The sequence below is a fragment of the Oncorhynchus mykiss genome, chromosome 8 (assembly GCF_057628025.1).
Source record: "Oncorhynchus mykiss isolate SJ-2025 chromosome 8, ASM5762802v1, whole genome shotgun sequence".
Taxonomy (NCBI): domain Eukaryota; kingdom Metazoa; phylum Chordata; class Actinopteri; order Salmoniformes; family Salmonidae; genus Oncorhynchus; species Oncorhynchus mykiss.
In genome coordinates this window covers 66863932-66887453 of record NC_143029.1, presented here as the reverse complement: position 1 = coordinate 66887453, position 23522 = coordinate 66863932, and the positions used below count along the sequence as shown (strand labels likewise).

The 23522-nt window shown below is 42.3% G+C and overlaps 1 protein-coding gene across 9 annotated transcripts in view; it reads right to left on the bottom strand.

Annotated features, from left to right (window-relative positions):
- Positions 1-22543: 22543 nt before the first annotated feature.
- The window catches only part of cdh18a (cadherin 18, type 2a), a 51083-nt gene continuing 50104 nt past the window's right edge, over positions 22544-23522 (bottom strand). For all 9 annotated transcript variants that reach the window (XM_090182310.1, XM_090182312.1, XM_090182311.1 and 6 more), the window contains one exon: positions 22544-23321. In XM_090182310.1, coding sequence (XP_090038436.1) covers positions 22795-23321 — 527 coding nt within the window. In that variant the 3' untranslated portion in view covers positions 22544-22794. The remainder of the gene's footprint in view (positions 23322-23522) is intronic.

Below are 23522 nucleotides of genomic sequence, written 5' to 3'. Positions count from 1 at the left end.
TTATCTCAATACTTTGTTATATACCCTTTGTTGGCAATGACAGAGGTCAAATGTTTTCTGTAAGTCTTCACAAGGTTTTCACACACTGTTGCTGGTATTTTGGCCCATTCCTCCATGCAGATCTCCTCTAGAGCAGTGATGTTTTGGGGCTGTTATTGGGCAACAAAAACTTTCAACTCCCTCCAAAGATTTTCTATGGGGTTGAGATCTGGAGACTGGCTAGGCCACTCCAGGACCTTGAAATTCTTCTTTAGAAGCCACTCCTTCGTTGCCCGGGTGGTGTGTTTGGGATCATTGTCATTCTGAAAGACCCAGCCACGTTTCATCTTCAATGCCCTTGCTGATGGAAGGACGTTTTCACTCAAAATCTCACGATACATGGCCCCATTCATTCTTTCCTTTACACGGATCAGTTGTCCTGGTCAACTTTGCAGAAAAACAGCCCCAAAGCATGATGTTTCCACCCCCATGCTTCACAGTAGGTATGGTGTTCTTTGGATGCAACTCAGCCTTCTTTGTCCTCCAAACACGACGAGTTGAGTTTTTACCAAAAAGTTATATTTTGGTTTCATCTGACCATATGACATTCTCCCAATCTTCTTCTGGATCATCCAAATGCTCTCTAGCAAACTTCAGACGGACCTGGACATGTACTGGCTTAAGCAGGGGGACACGTCTGGCACTGCAGCATTTGAGTCCCTGGCGGCGTAGTGTGTTACTAGTAGGCTTTGTTACTTTGGTCCCAGCTCTCTGCAGGTCATTCACTAGGTCCCCCCCGTGTGGTTCTGGGATTTTTGCTCACCGTTCTTGTGATCATTTTGACCCCACGGGGTGAGATCTTGCGTGGAGCCCCAGATAGAGGGAGATTATCAGTGGTCTTGTATGTCTTCCATTTCCTAATAATTGCTCCCACAGTTGATTTCTTCAAACCAAGCTGCTTACCTATTGCAGATTCAGTCTTCCCAGCCTGGTGCAGGTCTACAATTTTGTTTATGGTGTCCTTTGACAGCTCTTTGGTCTTGGCCATAGTGGAGTTTGGAGTGTGACTGTTTGAGGTTGTGGACAGGTGTCTTTTATACTGATAACAAGGTCAAACAGGTGCCATTAGTACAGGTAACGAGTGGAGGACAGAGGAGCCTCTTAAAGAAGAAGTTACAGGTCTGTGAGAGCCAGAAATCTTGCTTGTTTGTAGGTGACCAAATACTTATTTTCCACCATAATTTGAAAATAAATCCATAAAAAATCCTACAATGTGATTTTCTGGATTTTTTTTCTCACTTTGTCTGTCATAGTTGAAGTGTACCTATGATGAAAATTACAGGCCTCTCTCATCTTTTTAAGTGGGAGAACTTGCACAATTGGTGACTAAATACTTTTTTGCCCCACTGTAGGTGTACAGAGGTCCATTATCAGCATCCATCACTCCTGTGTTCCAATGGCATGTTACCCGCAAAACACCAGTCTCAACATCAACAGTGAAGAGGTGACTCCAGGATGCTGGCCTTCTAGGCAGAGTTGCAAAGAAAAAGCCATATCTCAGACTGGCCAATAAAAAAAAAGATTAAGATGGGCAAAAGAACACAGACGCTGGACAGAGGACTCTGCCTAGAAGGCCAGCTTCCCGGAGTCGCCTCTTCACTGTTGATGTTGAGACTGGTGTTTTGTGGGTACTATTTAATGAAGCTGCCAGTTGAGGACTTGTGAGGGGTCTGTTTCTCAAACTAGAGACTAATGTACTTGTCCTCTTGCTCAGTTGTGCACCGGGGCCTCCCACTCCTCTTTCTATTCTGGTTAGTGCCAGTTTGCGCTGTTCTGTGAAGGGAGTAGTACACAGCATTGTACGAGATCTTCAGTTTCTTGGCAATTTCTCACATGGAATATCCTTCATTTCACAGAACAAGAATAGACTGACAAGTTTCAGAGGAAAGTTCTTTGTTTCTGGCCCCTTTGAGCCTGAAATCAAACACACAAATGCTGATGCTCCAGATACTCAACTCGTCTAAAGAAGGCCTGTTTTATTGCTTCTTTAATCAGACCATCAGTTTTCAGCTGTGCTAACATAATTGCAAAACGGTTTTCTAATGATCAATTAGCCTTTTGAAATGATAAACTTGGATTAGCTAACACAATGTGCCATTGGAACACAGGAGTGATGGTTGCTGATAATGGGCCTCTGTGTGATGTTTAGATATTCCATAAAAAATCTGCCGTTTCCAGCTACAATACTCATTTAAAACATTAACAATGTCTACACTGTATTTATTATCAATTGATGTTATTTTAATGGACCAAAAATGTGCTTTTCTTTCAAAATCAAGGACATTTCTAAGTGACCCCAAACCTTTGAATGGTAGTGTAGGACTGGACTCTGTGTCCTTCCCCAGACAGTGCTCTTTCCCTTGTAAATTGTGCGAAGACTGTTGCTACAGTACATTTCTAACTGAGCAATCACAATATGAATAGGAGCAGAATGCATTATTCACACAGATGTGGCCTCCCCATTGCTTAGCAACACCAACACGGCATTTGCAGGACCATGTTAGACTCCGATCTACACGCTACTTGAGTGATTCTGCAATTAGTATAATCACTTGAAGAGAAAAGTCAATACCAAGATCTATGAAGTGTGTTATACATCATACAATATTCATGTTTCTTGAATACTAATTATGCACCACCGGTAAAAGAAAAGTTTATTTCCAACACGCTGTATCCACACATTTTTCACATTTGTTTTTTCATCAGAAATGATTGCTTATGCATACCTTCATGTATGTGTAAAATATTAGTGTTCTTAGATTTTTTATTCATAGATTTTAGATGTGTATGAAAATGTGTTTTCTTGCAAAATTCTATACACTGAGTGTACAAAACATAAGGAACACCTTCCTAATATTGAGTTGCACCCCCTTTTACCCTCAGAACAGCCTCAATTCGTTGGGGGGCATGGACTCTACAAGGTGTTGCAAGTTGACTCTTATGCTTCCCACAGTTGTGTCAAGTTGGCTGAATGTCCTTTGGGTGGTGGACCATTCTTGATACACACGGGACACAGTTGAGCATGAAAAAACCAGCAGCGTTGCAGTTCTTGACCCATACAAACCGGTGCGCCTGGCACCTACTACCATACCCTGTTCAAAGGCACTTTAATCTTTTGTCTTGCCCATTCACTTTCTGAGTGGCACACATTGGCAATACATGCCTCAATTGTCTCAGGAAAATCCTTCTTTAACCTGTCTCCTTCCCTTCATCTATGCTGATTGAAGTAGATTTAACAAGTAACATCAATAAGGGATCATAGCTTTCACCTGTATTCACCTGATCAGTCTTTGTCATGGAAAGAGCAGGTGTTCTTAATGTTTTGTGTAGTCAGTATGTAGTCAGTGTGTAGTCCGTGTGCTGTGGTACTATCTGGATGATTTCCTGCTGTTCACCAGATGATAGTGTAATACCTGGCACTACTACTTATTTCTCTGAGAGAGATGTGGATATGTAGCATTTAGCAAAAAACATGATTATTTGACTCTCTGAAATGAAACCATCAAGTGACATGTTTCAAACAAACATATTTAACAACCCCATACCATGATTATTATAGATATATTTTTTAACCTTTATTTAACTAGGCAAGTCAGTTAAGAACAAATTCTTATTTTCAATGACGGCCTAGGAACAGTGGGTTAACTGCCTGTTCAGGGGCAGAACGACAGAATTGTACCTTGTCAGCTCGGGGATTTGAATTTGCAACCTTCCGGTTACCAGTCCAACGCTCTAACCACTAGGCTACCCTGCCGCCCCCTACCCTGCCGCAGCAGATAGTGAAAAAACACATACTTTCTTTAAACAATTAAAGTTAATTTACCAACATTTCAGAAAATTGACACAGAGCATTTTGGAATGAATCTCTTCAAATATATAGGCTATGCCACGTATCGCACAATAAGATTAGAGTATGTCTATGGTACAATATCACGAGGAAAGGTCACGTCAAGATAAAGAAAAAATAACCTCACTGAAATGTGTACAGTACTAATATTGACATTATGATAATCAGGTGCAGAAATACAAACAGGTTAAGATATCACAAGATGCCAGACTTTAAGGTGAGAGCAGTCTTCAAATAAACCAATGCATAATTTTACATTTACATGCCACATTGTTCTTAAACCACTATTTCAGGATTTTCTCAAATGGAGGGAACTGATGTTCAAATCTAAGGTAGTCAACCATTTAAGAATATTTTACTAAAGTGATTATTAATAATTTGCTCACAATGTTATTTCCCTTCATTAAATCAATTAGGACCAATTTACACATTGGATTTAAGACTCAACAAATTATCAATGGAATCTTCAAATTGACGACATACTAAAATGATGACATACTAAATTATTGGCTAACTATTTTCTTTAATGTAGACCCCTACCCCGATAACAGGTTGCCACTGCAGAGAATGTTCTAGGTCATTGTATATCTTTGTAATCAGTGATTTTCAATGTGATAACACCAAAGCCATAAAACTGAGGGTCACACATTATGCTAGAACATTTGTATTTATTTAAATAGCCTTCTTTGTTTTTACAACATACAGTGGATTCAGAAAGTATTCAGACCCCTTGACTTTTTCCACATTTTGGTACAGTAGGTTACAGCCTTATTCTAAAATATATTAAATAGTTTTCCCCCCTCATCAATCTACACACAATACCCCATAATGACAAAACAAAAACAGGATTTTACAAATGTTTGCAAATTTATAAAATATAAAAACGTAAATATCACTTTTACATAAGTATTAATTTCCTTTACTCAGTACTTTGTTGAAGCACCTTTGGCAGTGATTACAACCTCAAATCTTCTTGGGTATGACGCTACAAGCTTGGCACACATCTATTTGGGGAGTTTCTCCCTTTCTTCTCTGCAGATCCTCACAAGCTCTGTCAGGTTGGATGGGGAGTGTTGCTGCACAGCTCTTTTCAGGTCTCTCCAGCGATGTTCATTTGGGTTCAAGTCCGGGCTCTGGCTGGGCCACTCATGGACAGTCATAGACTTGTCCCGAAGCCACTCCTGCATTGTCTTGGCTGTGTGCTTAGGGTTGTTGTCCTGTTGGAAGGTGAACCTTCTCTGTGGAGCAGGTTTTCATCAAGGATCTCTCTGTACTCTGCTCCGTTCATCTCTGCCACGATCCTGACTAGTCTTCCACCACCATGCTTCACCGTAGGGATGGTACCAGGTTACCTCCAGAAGTGATGCTTGGCATTCAGGCCAAAGAGTTCAATCTTGGTTTCATCAGACCAGAGAATCTTGTTTCTCATGGTATAAGAGTCCTTTAGGTGTCTAATGGCAAACTCCAAGCGAGTGACTTAGGTCTGGCCACTCTACCATAAAGGTCTGATAGGTGGAGGGCTGCAGAGATGGTTCTCCTTCTGTAAGGTTCTCCCATCTCCACAGAGGAACTCTGACCATCAGGTTCTTGGTCAACTCCTTGACCAAAGCCCTTCTCCCCCGATTGCTCAGTTTGGCCCGGGCGGCCAACTCTAGGAAGAGTCTTGGCAGTTCCAAATTTCATCCATTTAAGAATGATGGAGGCCACTGTGTTCTTTGGGACATTCAATGCTGCAAACATTTTTTGGTACCCTTCCCCAGTGCCTGGACACAATCTTGTCTCGGAGCTCTACAGACAATTCCTTCGACTTCATGGTTTGGTTTTTGCTCTGACATGCACTGTCAACTGTGGGACCTTATATTGACAGGTATGTGCCTTTCTAAATCATGTCCAATCAACTGAATTTACCACAGGTGGACTCCAATCAGGTTGTAGAACAATCTCAGTGATGATCGATGGGAACAGGATGCACCTGAGCTCAATTTCAAGTCTCATATCAAAAGGTCTGAATACTTATGTAAACAAGGTATTTCTGTTTTTTTTTTTTAAATGTATACATATGCAAAAATGTCTTCAAATACCTGTTTTCGCTTTGTCATTGTAGGGTATTATAAGTAGATTGATGAGGATTTTAAAAAAATGTAATCCATTTTAGAATAAAGCTGTAATGTAACAAAATGTGGAAAAGGTTTTCAGTGAATTTATATATATATATAAATCATGAAGCTCATCTGCATTTCCTGCAGTGAAGGAAAATTCTCAGCAACAACATTTCAAATGAAGTACATCTGTACTTAAAACAATGTATAAACAAAGTTTTGCATTACAAAAGGACTTGCATTATGTTTTGTGATTGATAAAGAATTCGATATAAACAAAAACATGTATGATATTTAACTATTTGTCATTTTAGTGTGTGTTTCATGGTTGCAAAGTCAAGGAATGCAAATGCCACAACAATTCAAGAACGACCTGCCTACAATTCAGTCCAAAACTGTGAGATGAAGATGGTTTGATCATACACCTGATTCTCCCATGTGTTGAGGCCATGGATGATGGTATCAAAATCTAAAACTGCATATTTTAATGTATACTCTTGTTTGACACTACATTAGTCTAACGCTGCCAAACGTTTTGGACTTAGTCACCAATTTGATTGTTCCTTTTTATTGTATCTAATGTCCTCATCTTGTGGCTACTTTGCGCACTGGTTTCATGAGCGTTTAGAAATCATCATGAAACCCTCTATTGTCCTCTTGTGGTTCAATTCTGACAACACAGTTTGGTTTTCTGCAGGTAAAGGGAGTTTTTCCTGAAGAGATTTCATGGTGAGGAGAAAACTCTTGGTCCTACTTATGACAATTCTGTGGAATAGGAAGCAGGATGCCAGAACTCTGTTCCACAACAACATGAGATGTATTTTATTTCTCCACACACAGCCTGAAGTGTTACGCTGAACAAAAATATAAACGCAACATGCAACAATTTCAACAAATTAACTCAGCAGAACTCAGAGTTTTCAGTTCATATGAGGAAATCAGTCAATTGAAATGAATTCATTAGGCCCTAATCTATGGATTTCACATGACTGGATACACATATGATATGCATACTGTATGTTGGTCACAGATACCAAAACAAAAGTAGGGGCATAGGTCAGAAAACCAGTTAGTATTTGGTGAACCCACTATTTGCCTCATGCAGCGCGACACATAAAGTTGATCTGGCTGTTGGTTGTGGCCTGTGGAATTTGTGGCCTGTTTCCCAAGTTGCTGGATATTGGCTGGAACTGGAACTCGCTGTTGTACACGTCGACCCAGAGCATCCCAAACTGTAGCTTATGCCTGCTCATACCATAACACACGACGCCACACACACTGCCATCTGCCCGGTACAGCTGAAGTTGTGAAAAGCACACTTCTCCCGCATTCCAGTGACCATCGAAGGTGAGCATTTTAGCACTGAAGTTGGTTGTGATGCCAAACTGCAGTCAGGTCAAGACCCTGGGTAGGACGACATTGAAGCAGAAGAGCTTCCCAGAGACGACTTATGACAGTTTGTGCAGAAATTCTTCGATTTTGTCAGCTGTCCGGGTGGCTGGTCTCACACAATCCCGCAGTTGGGCCAGAAGTGGAGTTCCTGGGCTGGCGTGGTTACACATGGTCTGTACTGTACTGCCAAGTCCTCTAAAATGACATTGGATAAGTGAAACGCTCATTACAGAAGTGGTCAGATGACCCGGATGCTACGCTACAGGACCATTTTGCTAGCACAGACTGGAATAAGTTCAGGGATTCATCCAATGGCATTGAGGAGTATACCACCTCATTCATTGGCTTCATCAATATGTGCATCAACGACGTCGTCCCAACAGTGACCGTGCGTACGTATCCCAACCAGAAGCCATGGATTACAGGCAACATCCGCATTGAGCTAAAGGCTATAGCTGTCGATTTCAAGGAGCGGGACACTAATCCGCACTCTTATAAGAAATCCCGCTATGCACTCAGACGAACCATCAAACAAGCAAAGTGTCAATACAGGATTAAGATTGAATCCTACTACACCGGCTCTGATTCTTGGCGGATGTGGCAGAGCTTGAAAACTATTACGGACTACAAAGGGAAACCCAGATGCGAGCTGCCCAGTGACACGAGCCTACCAGATGAGCTAAATCCCTTTTATGCTCGCTTGGAGGCAAGCAACACTGAAGCATGCATGAGAGCACCAGCTATTTTGTATTACTGTGTGATAACGCTCTCGGTAGCCAATGTGAATTAGACCTTTAAACAGGTCAACATTTACAAAGCCGCAAGGCCAGATGGATTACCAGGACATGTACTCAAAGCATGTGCGGATCAAGTGGTAAGTGTCTTCACTGATATTTTCAACCTCTCCCTGACCGAGTCTGTAGTACCTACATGTAGCAAGCAGACCACCATAGTCCCTTTGCCCAAGGAAGCGAAGGCAACCTGTCTAAACGACTACCGCCCCGTTGCACTCACGTCGGTAGCCATGCTTTGAATGGCTGGTCATGGCTCACATCAACAGCATCCTCCCAGAAACCCTAGACCCACTCCAATTTGCATATCGCCCCAACAGATCCACAGATGACACAATCTCAATCGCACCCCACACTGCCCTTTCCCACCTGGACAAAAGGAACACCTATGTGAGAATGCTGTTCATTGACTACAGCTCAGCGTTCAACACCATAGTTCCCACAAAGCTCATGACTAAGCTAAGGACCCTGGGACTAAACACCTCCCTCTGCAACTGGATCCTGGACTTCCTGACGGGCCGCGCCCAGGTGGTAAGGGTAGGTAACAACACGTCTGCCACGCTGATCCTCAACACTGGGGCCCCTCAGGGGTATGTACTTAGTCCTCTCCTGTACTCCCTGTTCACCCACGACTGCGTGGCCAAACACGAATCCAACACCATCATTAAGTTTGCTGATGACACAACAGTGGTAGGCCTGAACACTGACAACGATGAGACAGCCTATAGCGAGGAGGTCAGAGATCTGGCAGTGTGGTGCCAGGACAACAACCTCTCCATCAATGTGAGCAAGACAAAGGAGCTGATTGTGGACTACAGGAAAAAGTTGGCTGAACTGGCCCCCATTAAAAGGGGCTGTATCTGAGCAGGTCGAGAGTTTCACGTTCCTTGATGTCCACATCACCACCAAATGGTCCAAACACACCAAGACAGTGGTTAAGAGGGCATGACAACATCTTTCCCCCTCAGGAGACTGAAAAGATTTGGCATGGGTCCCCAGACTACCAAAAACTTCTACAGCTGCACAATCGAGAGCATCCTGGTATGGCAACTTCTTGGCATCTGACCGTAAGGCGCAACAGAGGGTAGTCTGTAAGGCCCAGTACATCACTGGGGCCAAGCTTCCTGCATCCAGGACCTACAGTATATAATAGGCGGTGTCAGAGGAAAGCCCCAAAAATGGTCAGACACTCCAGTCACCCAAGTCATAGACTATTTTCTCTGCTACCGCATGGAAAGTGGTACCGGAGAGCCAAGTCTAGGACCAAAGGGCTCCTTAACAACTTCTACCCCCAAGCCATAAGGCTGCTGTACAATTAATCATATGGCCACCGGACTATTTAGATTAACACATTCTAGAGTGGCCTTTTATTGTCCCCAGCTGTTAAATCAGCTTCTTGATATGCCGCACCTGTCAGATGGATGGATTATCTTGGCAGAGGAGAAATGCTCACTAACAGGGATGTAAACAAATTTGTTCACAAAATTTGAGAGAAATAAGCTTGTTGTGCATATGGAACATTTCTTGGATCATTTATTTCAGCTCATGAAACACTTTACATGTTGCGTTTATATTTTTGTTCAGTATGTATGCACATTGTCATAATGATACAATTACACTTATGTTTTTGAATTCAGACATGTATTGTTCTTGTACCTGCTTATTGAAGTTATTGTATAGGCCAAATAACAAGCAACATATTTGTATCATAACATATTGTTTCATGTAGTAATGTTATTCTAAATGTGTTCATAATTCAATAATTCATCGATTTTAATGTATTCACCCACTCATATCTTTTGATTGATTTAGACCGATTAGCCACACAGTGTGCAAGCGCTCTATTGTACTAGAGTGGAATGAAAGAACTGGCAATCTGCCCTATACCTCACAGGGAGACTATATTCCCACAATTGTCAATTTCATGGTTGATGGATTATAATTACTAGGCAGGAGACAAAAAGTGAAACATGATCTGAGCTGAGAGGGACACCTTTGGCCTCTAGGCCTGCCGCTCACTGATTTGTCTGTGTGTTCTCCCCGTCAGTGGTGTGATGGTATGATCTGGGTGAAATCTTGACACTTCAGACACAGGCATGCTCAGATAGTCCTGCTTGCAGAGTGTGAGAGCAGGGTCAAAAACAGTGTCCATAGATCGGCTTTGGATTCTCTGGTTTGCTGTAAAAATCACTAATTTGTAAAATGTAAGGGGTAGAACATGATTTCCAACAGATCACTGCCAATAGGAAATCCCACACCCAACCATCGTCACATAGTATATGAGCCTTGCACAGTGCTACAGAGGCATGCCACTCATATGCAGTTGCTACAATCATACACTAGATGGTGGAGTCTTTCTGCCTAAGTATGTAGAGCAGGTGAGACCATGGCTCATATCCACAAACCGTTTCAGAGTAGGAGTGCTGATATAGGATCTGTCCATATCATCTTATTTACTATGACCTAAAAGGCTAAACTGATTCTAGATCAGCTCTCCTACTCTGAGATGCTTTGTGGAAAAAAATATTTGTATAGTACATTTTTGGTGTTGGTGACAGTCTGTGTCACGAAGAGATTGTAATGTGAGAGACAGATTGATTGATTTAGCAGAGTGGCACAACTCAATGGGGATCATGTTTTAAAATCGAAAAAATATTTCAGAGAATTTGTCATGCAAGTCATCGTTTAGTTTTACACAATATTTGAAAACTCATTTCAGTTTCTGATTGATTACACATAAAACCACTTGGATGAATCACACAATATAGTATTACACAAATGCAATATACAATATTCCGATCTGTTGTCTATGTTCCATGTATTGCAAACCTGTCTCCTCTTGCTCTGAGCCACCCTGAGAACACAGTGTGGTGGCCTGCTGGTGGAGGTAGATAAGGTTTAGTATTCAGAGGGATTTGGGAGGCAGACTGAACAAGCTCTGCTGATCCATTGTGGAGATTGAATCAGGTGTTGGGATTTAACACAACACTTGAACATCAGTACAATCCTCCAGTGACGTCTTTAGACTGAGCGTTTCTGTATAATTGTGACACAAGTGTACTGCTTTTAACATGTCTGTCTGGTGGCAGCTTCCTGAATGTCTTTCTTTAACAGGTTGAATAAATGGTTACTTCAATGTGCTAAAAGGATTCTGGACAATGCCTTTGATAAAGTTCCACTTTTATGTATGCTCAGTCATTGTGGTATGCTGGTGGTGTATTACAGTATTTCCACAAAATAAAAAAGGTAAAGCTAAGACCACGAAACCGCAAGGGAATTTCTACAAACAACAGACAATTCTGTTCTTCATTGAAGTACCAAGTAGTATTCATGCGTCCTCAGTTAAACCTTCATAAGCACCCTGACCACTATGCAGATGACAAGGTGAACCCTTGGGTTGGGGTCGCTTCAATTTATATTCCTGTCAATTCAGAAAGTAAACAAAATTCCAATTCCACATGTTCCTCATTGAAGATAATTGGAATTTCTTATTACATTTTTTATTTTTTCTCCCCAATTCCATGATATCCGGTTACAATTACAATCTTGTGTCATCGCTGAAACTCCTCAGCAGGCTTGGGAGAGGCGAAGGTCGAGTCATGCATCCTCCGAAACATGACATGCTTCCCCCGCAACATGACACGCCAAACCGTGCTTCTTAACACCCGCCCGCTGAATCCGGAAGCCAGCTTCACCAATGACCCAGAGAAAACACAGTTCAACTGATGACTGAAGTGAGCCTTTCCTCCACAAGGAGTCTCTAGAGCGCAATGAGCCAAGTAAAGCCCCAGGCCAATGAGCCAGGCAACACTGGGACAATTGTGCACCGCCCTATGGGACTCTAGATATTAGAAATAGATACATATTGTCAGAGGTGCTCCATCATACTGGAAACGGCATTGTTCGTCACTGTTCCTGGATGGTTGGGAGAAGTTGCTCTCAGAGGATGTGTTGGTACCATTATTTTTTCATGGATGTGTTCTTAGGCAACATTGTGAGTGAGCCCACTCCCTTGGCTGAGAAGCAACCCCACACATGAATGGTTTCAGGATGCTTTACTGTTGGCATGACACAGGACTGATGGTAGCGCTCACCTTGTCTTCTCCAGACAAGCTTTTTTCCGGATGCCCCAAACAATCGGAAAGGGGATTCATCAGAGAAAATGACTTTAGCCCAGTCCTCAGCAGTCCAATCCATGTACCTTTTGCTGAATATCAGTCTGTCTCTGATGTTTTTCCTGGAGAGAAGTGGCTTCTTTGCTTGCTGGACTTTCTTGGGCACCCTGAAGCCTTCTTCACAACAATTGAACCGCTCTCCTTGAAATTCTTGATGAGCCGATAAATGGTTGATTTAGGTGCAATCTTACTGGCAGCAATATCCTTGCCTGTGAAGCCTTGCCAATGATTCCAAGCACCACCCTCCTTTTGAAGCTTCAAGTCTGTTATTCTAACTCAATCAGCATGACAGAGTGATCTCCAGCCTTGTCCTCGTCAACACTCACACCTGTGTTAACGAGAGAATCACTGACATTATGTCAGCTGATCCTTTTGTGGCAGGGCTGAATTGCAGTGGAAATTATTTTGGGGGATTCAGTTAATTTGCATGGCAAAGAGGGACTTTGCAATTAATTGCAATTCATCTGATCACTCTTCATACCATTCTGGAGTATATGCAAATTGCCATCATACAAACTGAGGCAGCAGACTTTGTGAAAATTAATATTTGTGTAATTCTCAAAACTTTTGGCCATGAATTGACTGGAATTGAAATGGAATTGACCCCAACCCTGGTAGGAACCCTCAAAAAGAGGCTGTAGTTCCCTTGGGGATGTCACCTGCTGTGGGAACAAAGGGAACAATACTGCTGTGATGCATGTTTTACATCCACCTCTCTCTCTACATTCTTTAACCACACGTTCAATATTTACCATTCTGGAAGAGACTGCCTAACGTTTGAACATAGACATACCACCAACCCCCAATGCCTTTTACCATATCCCATATGCTCAGTACGTCGGGTAGTCCGTTATTTTTGATTGCCCTACTACAGCAAGCTGACACAAACTCCAAGATGGTGCACTGTACAGTGTAACTGTAACTAGATGTCATGTATTTTTACTGACATAGCAGCTATCCGAGACAAATTCAACATAGTGGAAGTTTATATTTTCCTCCTGCTAGGTTAGTTCACATTAGAAAATAAAAAGTTTAAAAGAACACTTTGGGTTTTATGTTTGATGAGGGAACTTTTACATTTAGCCTCTGATTATCTGTATAATATAATCCAATTCAAATCCCAGACGTTCAGTTGGGGTGAAAAACTGCCTTGCTCCAAAATCTGCAGGCATTCGGTGTCACTACACACCACACAGAACCCCACTAGTAATATGACTTTGCCACCAGGAAATAACCCTGATGTGAAACTTTCTTCAGTCGTCCTTTAGGGCTAGTGGGGGCCCAATAATTAGTCATTAGCATTGAGACAGATAGCTGAGCGTGATGATAGTCTCACTCTCATTTCCCAATCGCAGAATCTGCCATGGAATTTAATTATGCCTACATGAGGCCTAATGGAGCTTCTGTCTGAGCACATACTGAAAGTAATTAAAATGTAACTGAGACATGCTTAAAAGTTAATCACAGTTATCAGGACTTCATCCTAAATGTATCATGGATAAAAAAAGCAAGTCACGGAAGGTGGGTCAGATGTGGGGTGTCAGAAAGAGAATATTAAATTAGAGGAAGAAATGGTGCAGTCAACAGTGAACTTAGGCTATCCAATATCTGCACTACACCCATCCATCAAATCCTCAGGCTATATTCTCTCTGCTATGGGCATATTGTGGATTTATTCAAATGTTTCTTGTGAAAGTTGGTTATGTTGAAAGTGTAAGATCATAACATCATAATGAGGTTTCGTGAATTTACATTCTTTCCACCTCTTAACCTTATGAAATAACGTCTGAATGATTCCATGATACTGCCCCTACACAGTCAGTGTGGATGCCAGAGTGGACAGCATTTGTATGCAAAGCAATGGATCCGGGTAGTCCCCTGTGGAGCCTAACTGCTCATCTCATCTGTGAAAGTGTAAGTATTTCTATTGATCAGTGAAGGGAATTAAAACACACCGCCTTGCAGTCTGCTACAGCACAGCAGCATGCGTGGCCCAGTGCAACGCAGACACCTCCTGTGCTTAGCACTTGGAAGCTGGTTCTCTCTGCAGTATTTAATGCATTGAATGTATTTAATGCAGTATCAAACAATACCTACACCCTGCAGTATCTTAGCACAACCTACATGCAGGTTACTGTAAGAAGCAGAGGAGGAGCAGGCAATGCAAGACTGCATAGTAGCCTAAACAGTGTTGCAGAGTACTGCTGGATCCGATCAGTCAATAATGAAGTCACAACAAAACTGCTCACTGTATAAAATTCAGGCACTTCATTTACACATTGCCATTATACACTTTGGACTGTTGCTTCAGAGTGTATAAGTGCATCTACTTATACCATTTCCTTTAAAGACATGCAATCAAAAATATCCTAAGTGGAACATGAAAGCACATAGGCTACAAGAGTTAAGCGTCTGAGACTTTTAATGTGACGATCGCTCCATATAGTGTTCTTTCAGCGTCTCCAGGTTTCCCGTGGAGACATTGTAGGTGGTCATGGCAGGCTCCAATAGAACAACTGGCATTTGGAAGCCCCCCTGATGTGCATTTGATACAGTCAAGGATGAAATTGTTCATACTAATGGAACCGCTTTTTTTTCTTTTCTGGCGAAATGTTAATCATGTACAAAAGTGGTCCACTCTCTGAAATGTCAATCCAATACTTTCCATTACCCTCCATAATTAAGAACTTGTTATGGATTTTTCTTTTCCCAGCACTCAAGATATCCCAGCTAAATTCTTCTTAGTGCAGTTAGTGTAGTTCATCATTTGGTTTCCTTCTGATATCGATTCAGACCTCTCTTGTTCCCTTAGGAGACCCATCAGTCCTCCTTAGACATAAGAGACAACAGGGGGAAAAATGTGTAAAGATAGCAAAAGATAGCAACATTTTATACACTTACTGCACCACCTGTCAGAATTGATTTAGTAAAGTCTAGGTTGCTTTCATCAACTTTCAGGATGTTACAGTAGTGAAGAGAGAGCGAGAGACAGAGAGACAGAGAGAGAGACAGAGAGGCAGAGAGAGAGAGAGAGACAGAGAGAGAGAGAGAGAGAGAGAGAGAGAGAGAGAGAGAGAGAGAGAGAGAGAAACAGAGAGACAGAGAGAGACAGAGAGAGAGAGAGAGAGACAGAGAGAGAGAGAGAGAGAGAGAGAGAGAGAGAGAGTAAACTACAACACTTTCATGATAATGAGATCAATTACGTTGCTTCATTGCATTGCATCCTTCCGTTCCCCATCGATTCCTTAGACATTTCTCTTTGAAGTTGTTGCCGCTCAGTTTCCAGAGCCATTCTGGTATTTGTCCTTGACTTCACTGAGGTATGTACATGGTAAAAAATCCCAGGGGTTGGAATGAAAACAAAATCTGGAATCCTTTGAAGGCTGTTTGAATCACATTTTTGGATTTCGCACAAAACTAAAATAATGATTTTTGTCTCCTTCTCTTTACCTCCCATCTTCTTTTGTGTCAGACATACAATAGGCTGAGAATGGCAATGGACCTTTTAGTTTAGGTATTAGCAGAGAGCCACTATAATCCTGTATTAAAAGATAATTGATGCTTGTTATTTTCTGTTTATACAATGTTTAGACTGGAGCTGTCTGTGTAAACTACGTACAGGCAGAACTCAAATCATAATCAAAGTTTATTGGTCGAATACACAGATTTGCAGATGTTATCGCAGGTGCAGCGAAATGCTAGTGTCTAGCTAGTAGTGTGTACAGCCTGATATCAATGAGCTCATATCAGTCAAAGGTACAGGTATCATCAATCTTTCCAGGCAATATCCAAACAAAGCGTTAAGATTTGTATCAGATAGACAACATCCCATGTTAGAAACCTAGCCTTTGGCTATTTGTAGTCTGGTTTAGAACCATTTTACTTTACCCTTTGAAATATCCGAGCCTGCTATTGTGTTATATCTCTGAGCCTGCTATTGTGATATATCTCTGAGCCTGCTATTGAGATCTATCCCTGAGCCTGCTATTGGGATGTATCTCTGAGCCTGCTATTGTGATATATCTCTGAGCCTGCTATTGTGATATATCTCTGAGCCTGCTATTGTGATGTATCCCTGAGCCTGCTATTGTGATGTATCTCTGAGCCTGCTATTGTGATGTATCCCTGAGCCTGCTATTGTGATGTATCCCTGAGCCTGCTATTGTGATGTATCTCTGAGCCTGCTATTGTGATGTATCCCTGAGCCTGCTATTGTGATGTATCCCTGAGCCTGCTATTGTGATGTATCTCTGAGCCTGCTATTGTGATGTATCTCTGAGCCTACTATTGTGATGTATCTCTGAGCCTACTATTGTGATGTATCCCTGAGCCTGCTATTGTGATGTATCTCTGAGCCTGCTATTGTGATGTATCTCTGAGCCTGCTATTGTGATATATCTCTGAGCCTGCTATTGTGATGTATCTCTGAGCCTGCTATTGTGATGTATCTCTGAGCCTGCTATTGTGATGTATCTCTGAGCCTGCTATTGTGACATATCTCTGAGCCTGCTATTGTGATATATCTCTGAGCCTGCTATTGTGATGTATCTCTGAGCCTGCTATTGTGATGTATCTCTGAGCCTGCTATTGTGATATATCTTTGAGCCTGCTATTGTGATGTATCTCTGAGCCTGCTATTGTGATGTATCTCTGAGCCTGCTATTGAGATCTATCTCTGAGCCTGCTATTGTGATGTATCCCTGAGCCTACTATTGTGATGTATCTCTGAGCCTGCTATTGTGATGTATCTCTGAGCCTGCTATTGTGATGTATCCCTGAGCCTGCTATTGAGATGTATCTCTGAGCCTGCTATTGTGATGTATCTCTGAGCCTGCTATTGTGATGTATCTCTGAGCCTGCTATTGTGATGTATCTCTGAGCCTGCTATTGTGATGTATCCCTGAGCCTGCTATTGTGATATATCTCTGAGCCTGCTATTGTGATGTATCTCTGAGCCTGCTATTGAGATCTATCTCTGAGCCTGCTATTGTGATGTATCTCTGAGCCTGCTATTGTGATGTATCTCTGAGCCTGCTATTGTGATGTATCTCTGAGCCTGCTATTGTGATGTATCTCTGAGCCTGCTATTGTGATGTATCTCTGAGCCTGCTATTGAGATCTATCTCTGAGCCTGCTATTGTGATGTATCTCTGAGCCTGCTATTGAGATCTATCTCTGAGCCTGCTATTGTGACATATCTCTGAGCCTGCTATTGTGACATATCTCTGAGCCTGCTATTGTGATACATCTCTGAGCCTGCTATTGTGATGTATCTCTGAGCCTGCTATTGAGATCTATCTCTGAGCCTGCTATTGTGATGTATCCCTGAGCCTGCTATTGTGATGCATCCCTGAGCCAGCTATTGTGATGTATCTCTGTGCCTGCTATTGTGATGTATCTCTGAGCCTGCTATTGTGATGTATCTCTGAGCCTGCTATTGTGATGCATCCCTGAGCCTGCTATTGTGATGTATCTCTGAGCGTGCTATTGTGATGTATCTCTGAGGCTGCTATTGTGATGTATCTCTGAGCCTGCTATTGTGATGTATCTCTGAGCCTGCTATTGTGATGTATCTCCTGAGCCTGCTATTGTGATATATCTCTGAGCCTGCTATTGTGATGTATCCCTGAGGCTGCTATCGTGATGTATCTCTGAGCCTGCTATTGTGATGCATCCCTGAGGCTGCTATTGTGATGCATCCCTGAGGCTGCTATCGTGATGTATCCATGAGGCTGCTATTGTGATGCATCCCTGAGGCTGCTTTTGTGATGCATCCCTGAGGCTGCTATCGTGATGTATCTCTGAGCCTGCTATTGTGATGCATCCCTGAGGATGCTATTGTGATGTATCTCTGAGCCTGCTATTGTGTTGCATCCCTGAGGCTGCTATCGTGATGTATCCATGAGCCTGATTTGTAATCTATTCCTGAGGCTGCTATTGTGATGTATCTCTGAGCCTGCTATTGTGATGCATCCCTGAGGCTGCTATTGTGATGTATCCATGAGCCTGCTATTGTGATGCATCCTTGAGGCTGCTATCGTGACATATCTCTGAGCCTGCTATTGTGATGCATCCCTGAGGCTGCTATCGTGATGTATCCATGAGCATGATTTGTGATGTATCCCTGAGCCTGCTATTGTGATGTATCTCTGAGCCTGCTATTGTGATGTATCTCTGAGCCTACTATTGTGATGTATCTCTGAGCCTACTATTGTGATGTATCTCTGAGCCTGCTATTGTGATATATCCCTGAGCCTGCTATTGTGATGTATCTCTGAGCCTGCTATTGTGAGGTATCCCTGAGCCAACTATTGTGATATATCTCTGATCCTGCTATTGTGATGTATCTCTGAGCCTGCTATTGTGATGTATCTCTGAGCCTGCTATTGTGATGTATTCCATGTGATCTCTCCATTATTGATTTTTTTTCTACATTTATTTATAATAATTTTGCAGACACTCTCATCCAGAGCAACTTACAGTAGTGAGTCCATAAATGTTCATATTTGCTCGTATTGGTCCCCCACAGGAAGCTAACCCACAATCCTGGCGTTGTAAATGCCATGCTCTACCAACTGAGCCACACAGGACTGGGGCTGGGCAGGTGCTGTCTTCTTGTCATAGCGTCAGTCTCCATCAAAGACCCCACCAGCATCCTGTCTGAACCACGTGACTTGCTCCTGTGCCTCCCTCCCTCCCTCTCTCACCTAGTGTGGAGACAAGCCAGAGAGTAATCCTTCTGATTCCTCCCCCAGATGCACCTGTGTCTGTCTGTGTTCAGGCCAAGCACCCAGGAAACCCTGCACAGTGCACTTGCTTCCATATCAAAGAGCCAAAGCCCCCTCAGAGAAGGCTACTCCTACCTAAGGATTCCCTGTAATCAACAATGTGCAGATAATTTGAACTATTGCCCTCGCCTAGATCTGCAATAACTTCATTGGAGAAGTTGAGCGTGAGAAATAGCACTAATATGACGCTGCTGCAAAAATATTTAATTATGTGAGATAAAATTGTGCAGATAGTACATTTAGTGGCTCGTATACCTTTCTGCACTTCTGTACATTCTACTTTGATCATTGAAAATATGTATACAGCAGAAACATCTTGCCCACCCAGATGGTGTTTATGGTATCGATAGATGTTTTCCTCAGCCAGGGTGCCTTAGGGATGTGTGAGGATTATGCAAAGGTTTACTGCGGTGTCAAACTTGTCAAGATCATGAGGTCCATTTGTGCTTCAAACAGCCCACCCCAGGGTATTCCATATGATGGGGAAAGGAATGTGGGTGTTGATGAATGGAATTCACAGATTGAGTATGACGGTTGGAATACAAACAATCCTCAAATGAATTACCTCGCTGAAGACTGATGGCATGGCAGAGTCAACATGTAACGGCAACATATTTTCTCTGGAATGGTGGGCCAGACCCAATTATTTAATTTAGCATTTGTACATTTGAGTTATTTAGCAGACGAAACAGGAACAATTAGGGTTAAGTGCCTTGTTCAAGGGCACATCGAAGGATTTTACGCCTAGTTAAACCAGCAACCTTTCAGTTACTGGCCCAACACTCCCGCTAGGCTACCTGCCGCCTAGTTTCTACCACTGTATTCGGTTAGGAACACAATCATTCCACGTAAGTGTGTCTTATTAGATCATAGAAAGCCATGATAATTATAAATGTTCATTTTCATGATTTACAGCTTAATATACCATGTATTTTCAGGTGGTTCTGTCAGTTGTTCAACAAAATGATGGAGAAACACAACAGTCCCCAAGACACAGTGACCACCCCTGTATCTCCAGAGAAAGGATAGTGTTTCCCTCTCATCCATCAATAATGATGGCCAATTATGTAGTTCATTATGTCTGATACCAGCAGTCATGTCTATCAGAGCATGGAGAATGTCTATGCCTTAGCTCCTGCACCGCTGTAGCTGTCAAACGCAGCATGGGAAATTACAGCACACCGGCCCTGGTCTGTGTAGTAGAACAGCTCATCACTGTTTGATTCCCCCAACTATTTATGCAGAGGGGGATCAAACGCCATGTGACATTCTGCATTCGTTTACGGTCTACTTTTGTAGCTATTAGCATGTCTAATCAATTTTGCACAATAGGAGGGGGTGTAGCTACAGTGTACAGCGCAGTCTGAAAGAAAATGATAGAAATTCTTCATATTTTTCCAGCCAGACAGGATTCAGGAGCAACAGTAGCTTGTCTTATGAGAGAGAGCGAGGTAAAGTGACAGGTGCTGTAAAGCAGTATACATTTCTACATTCCCCTAGGTAAACAAACTCAGAAACCCTGACTATTTTAAGCTTGTGGCAACAATGACAAGTTCTGTTCAATGCAGAAGTGAATTTCTATAGGATTTATAACACCTCGCCTTTATCAAGCTAAACATTTGTTTTGGCTTTAGATTTTATTTTCTACATTAATTATTTAACAGTTGGCCTATTAAAATAATGGATACTTTTATACTGATTGGAGCTTATGAAACAGCCACTAGAGCAGTAGAATGGCAGGGAAGCTGGATCTCAAGTCCAAATGGAATTGTGCAAGATGAAAAAGAGCAAAAGTACATTATTTCCTGCAATAATTATGTTCACTTCCTAAATGTCAGTATCTTGAATGCTAATTAAGATTAGCATTAGCATTGGTTGTTAAGTCCAAATCACACAGTCTGCTTTCATGATTTATGGAGAGAGGGTACAGTCGATGACTGGTATGGGGGCTTCATTCTACTATCTTCATTGGGATGGATGGACATACTGAAATAAAACATAGGTATGCTTTTTACATGTAGCTACAGTATTTGTTTAGTTTCTCCTCGATATTGAATGATAACACGCCAACATCCAATCGGTGACAACTATTACGTAGCCTACATGTAATGTAGTCTCTAACTGTAACAGCTGTAACAGTATTTTTAATGGCCAAATTAATACAATCATTAATTGATGAGGGAGTATATAGCATCAGATAACACTGAGACACAGGATATATTTGAATATATTCACTGGGACTTACCAGGATTTTCCCTTTATCATTGGCTCTGCTGATCCGACAACTTCAAAACAAAATTGTCATAGCAGTTCATTGGGTGTGTTTCCTTTTTCCTTTGTGGGACGTAAGTAATCAAATTTGTGATGGTGGCCGCAGAGATGCTATTTACCCTCCATAGCCTTTAAACATCCTTCTCTGATAGAATGCAATTATATAGTAATGCATTATTCATCATTTCGCCACCACTATGGCAACAAAATGATTATCTATGTTGGGGTCACAGTTGTTTTCAAAAAGGAATAAGTACACACACATCTCCCCTAATTACCTTGCTGTGAATAAGTGGCACAATAAGAATGTTTGCAATGCAGCATATATTGTATGTGTATTATTGTAGGTGGGTGTGGAATGGTGTTATGGACTGTATGGCTGTACTGTCATATTCAAAACTGTGACAGACGTGGGAGTCACATGTTAACACTTCAATGGGATATATGAGACGGTGTGAGTGAATGGACGAGCTCTGACTTGATGACCATTCTTCCTGTTTCATGTGTATCATCAGAAAGTTAAACATAGATTCATATTGTCTGTAATTCAAATGAGATTCCCCTCATCGCCTGTTATTATAAAGACATTAAGGAGCGGATTATTGTTCCTTTATTTATGGAGCCGGGCTCTCGTGGGAATTGATCAAGTCTGAGCAGGAAACAAGACTGTTTCACAACTGGTTTATAAATCCCAGCTCCAAAATCAAAAGCTGTACACCAAAGCATTTGGATCCAATTATCATCCATAGAATTGTGTTGTTTCCCAATTAAAAGTTTATCTGCTCCTGTGATGTAGTTTTTCTTCTCGTGCACCAATTTACATTGGTTAACTTAAGAAAGAGTTGAAAGACCTTGGAAGGTTACTGTAGTACTTCAAGACTGTGGGGTCAGCAAGCATAACGATAAGAACAGGGCCCGCATTCATAAAGCATCTCAGAGTTGGAGTGCTGATCTAGAATCAGTTTTGCCTTTTAGATCATAATGGCTACAATCATACGGACAGAGAGGACGTGATCAAAGATCAGCACTCCAACTCTGAGTTGCTTTATGAAAACTGACCAAGATACTTACCACAACGGTACTAAGGAGACTCCTGTGGGACCAGACACGTTATACAATATGACACAAGACTTGCACGTAAATTCACTTATCTGAAATCACTGCACTTTATTCATCAATAAAAATATACACTTGGGAAATAGTTTTTTTTTATACCAACTCCATGATTTGTTTTTCTAAAAATATTTAAATAGTTTCCTCCACTCCACTTGACAGAGACCAGTGTTAAATGACAGTCAATTCCACACAAAAAAGGAACAAGTTGTACAACTCAAATAGCTTTGTATCGCTAGGTTAACCTTAAACTGGTTAGAAGAGGAGAGATGTTTTACATTAGGGGGTTATGGTCTGTTCTGTCTCAGAGAGTTCTGTCCCAAACAGTCTGGCCTGCATGTGGCCCTCCGGCTCCCAGTCCTCCAGGTCCCTGTAGCTGAGTTCAGGGGGCAGGACCTGGGCCAGCCCCAGAGAGCTGACTGACCCTGTGGGTGAGCCGCAGCCCTCATACGCGTACGTCTGGAGGGAGTCATAGGGCGGTCCGCTGGTGTCCTTGTCAGCGTCTACTACTCTCTGTCTGATGACGTGGTGCATGTCCTCTGTGTCGAGCAGCACAAGGGACGGACTCTGGGGCCCGCAGGCCACCAGCCACCCCTCCTCCCCAGACCTTACCTCCCGCCGCAGCCTCCTCTGTTCTGCCCCGGCGGGGTTCCGCAGCGCTGCAATGTCAAACGCCTCCGTATCCTCCTCGCCACCGCCCTCATCATCGTAGGTGACCACGTTCTCCCGGATGTCCTCCTCAGAGATGATCAACGGCTCCTTCTTGCCCTTTTTGCTCCGCAGGAGGACAAATAGCACCACGATGGCTACAGTACAGGACATGTCAGAGGAGAGGGGACAAGACCACATCAACTTACAATATGTCATTACACTGCACCAGTCTAAAGGTTCAAAACACACACCTGAGTCTCTGATGGCAACGACCTGCAAAGTGATTTGAGAGTGGACTTGTGGCCTTCTGCTGCAAGAAACAAATCAGCCAGAGGTACTCCTTCAGCTGGTGTGAA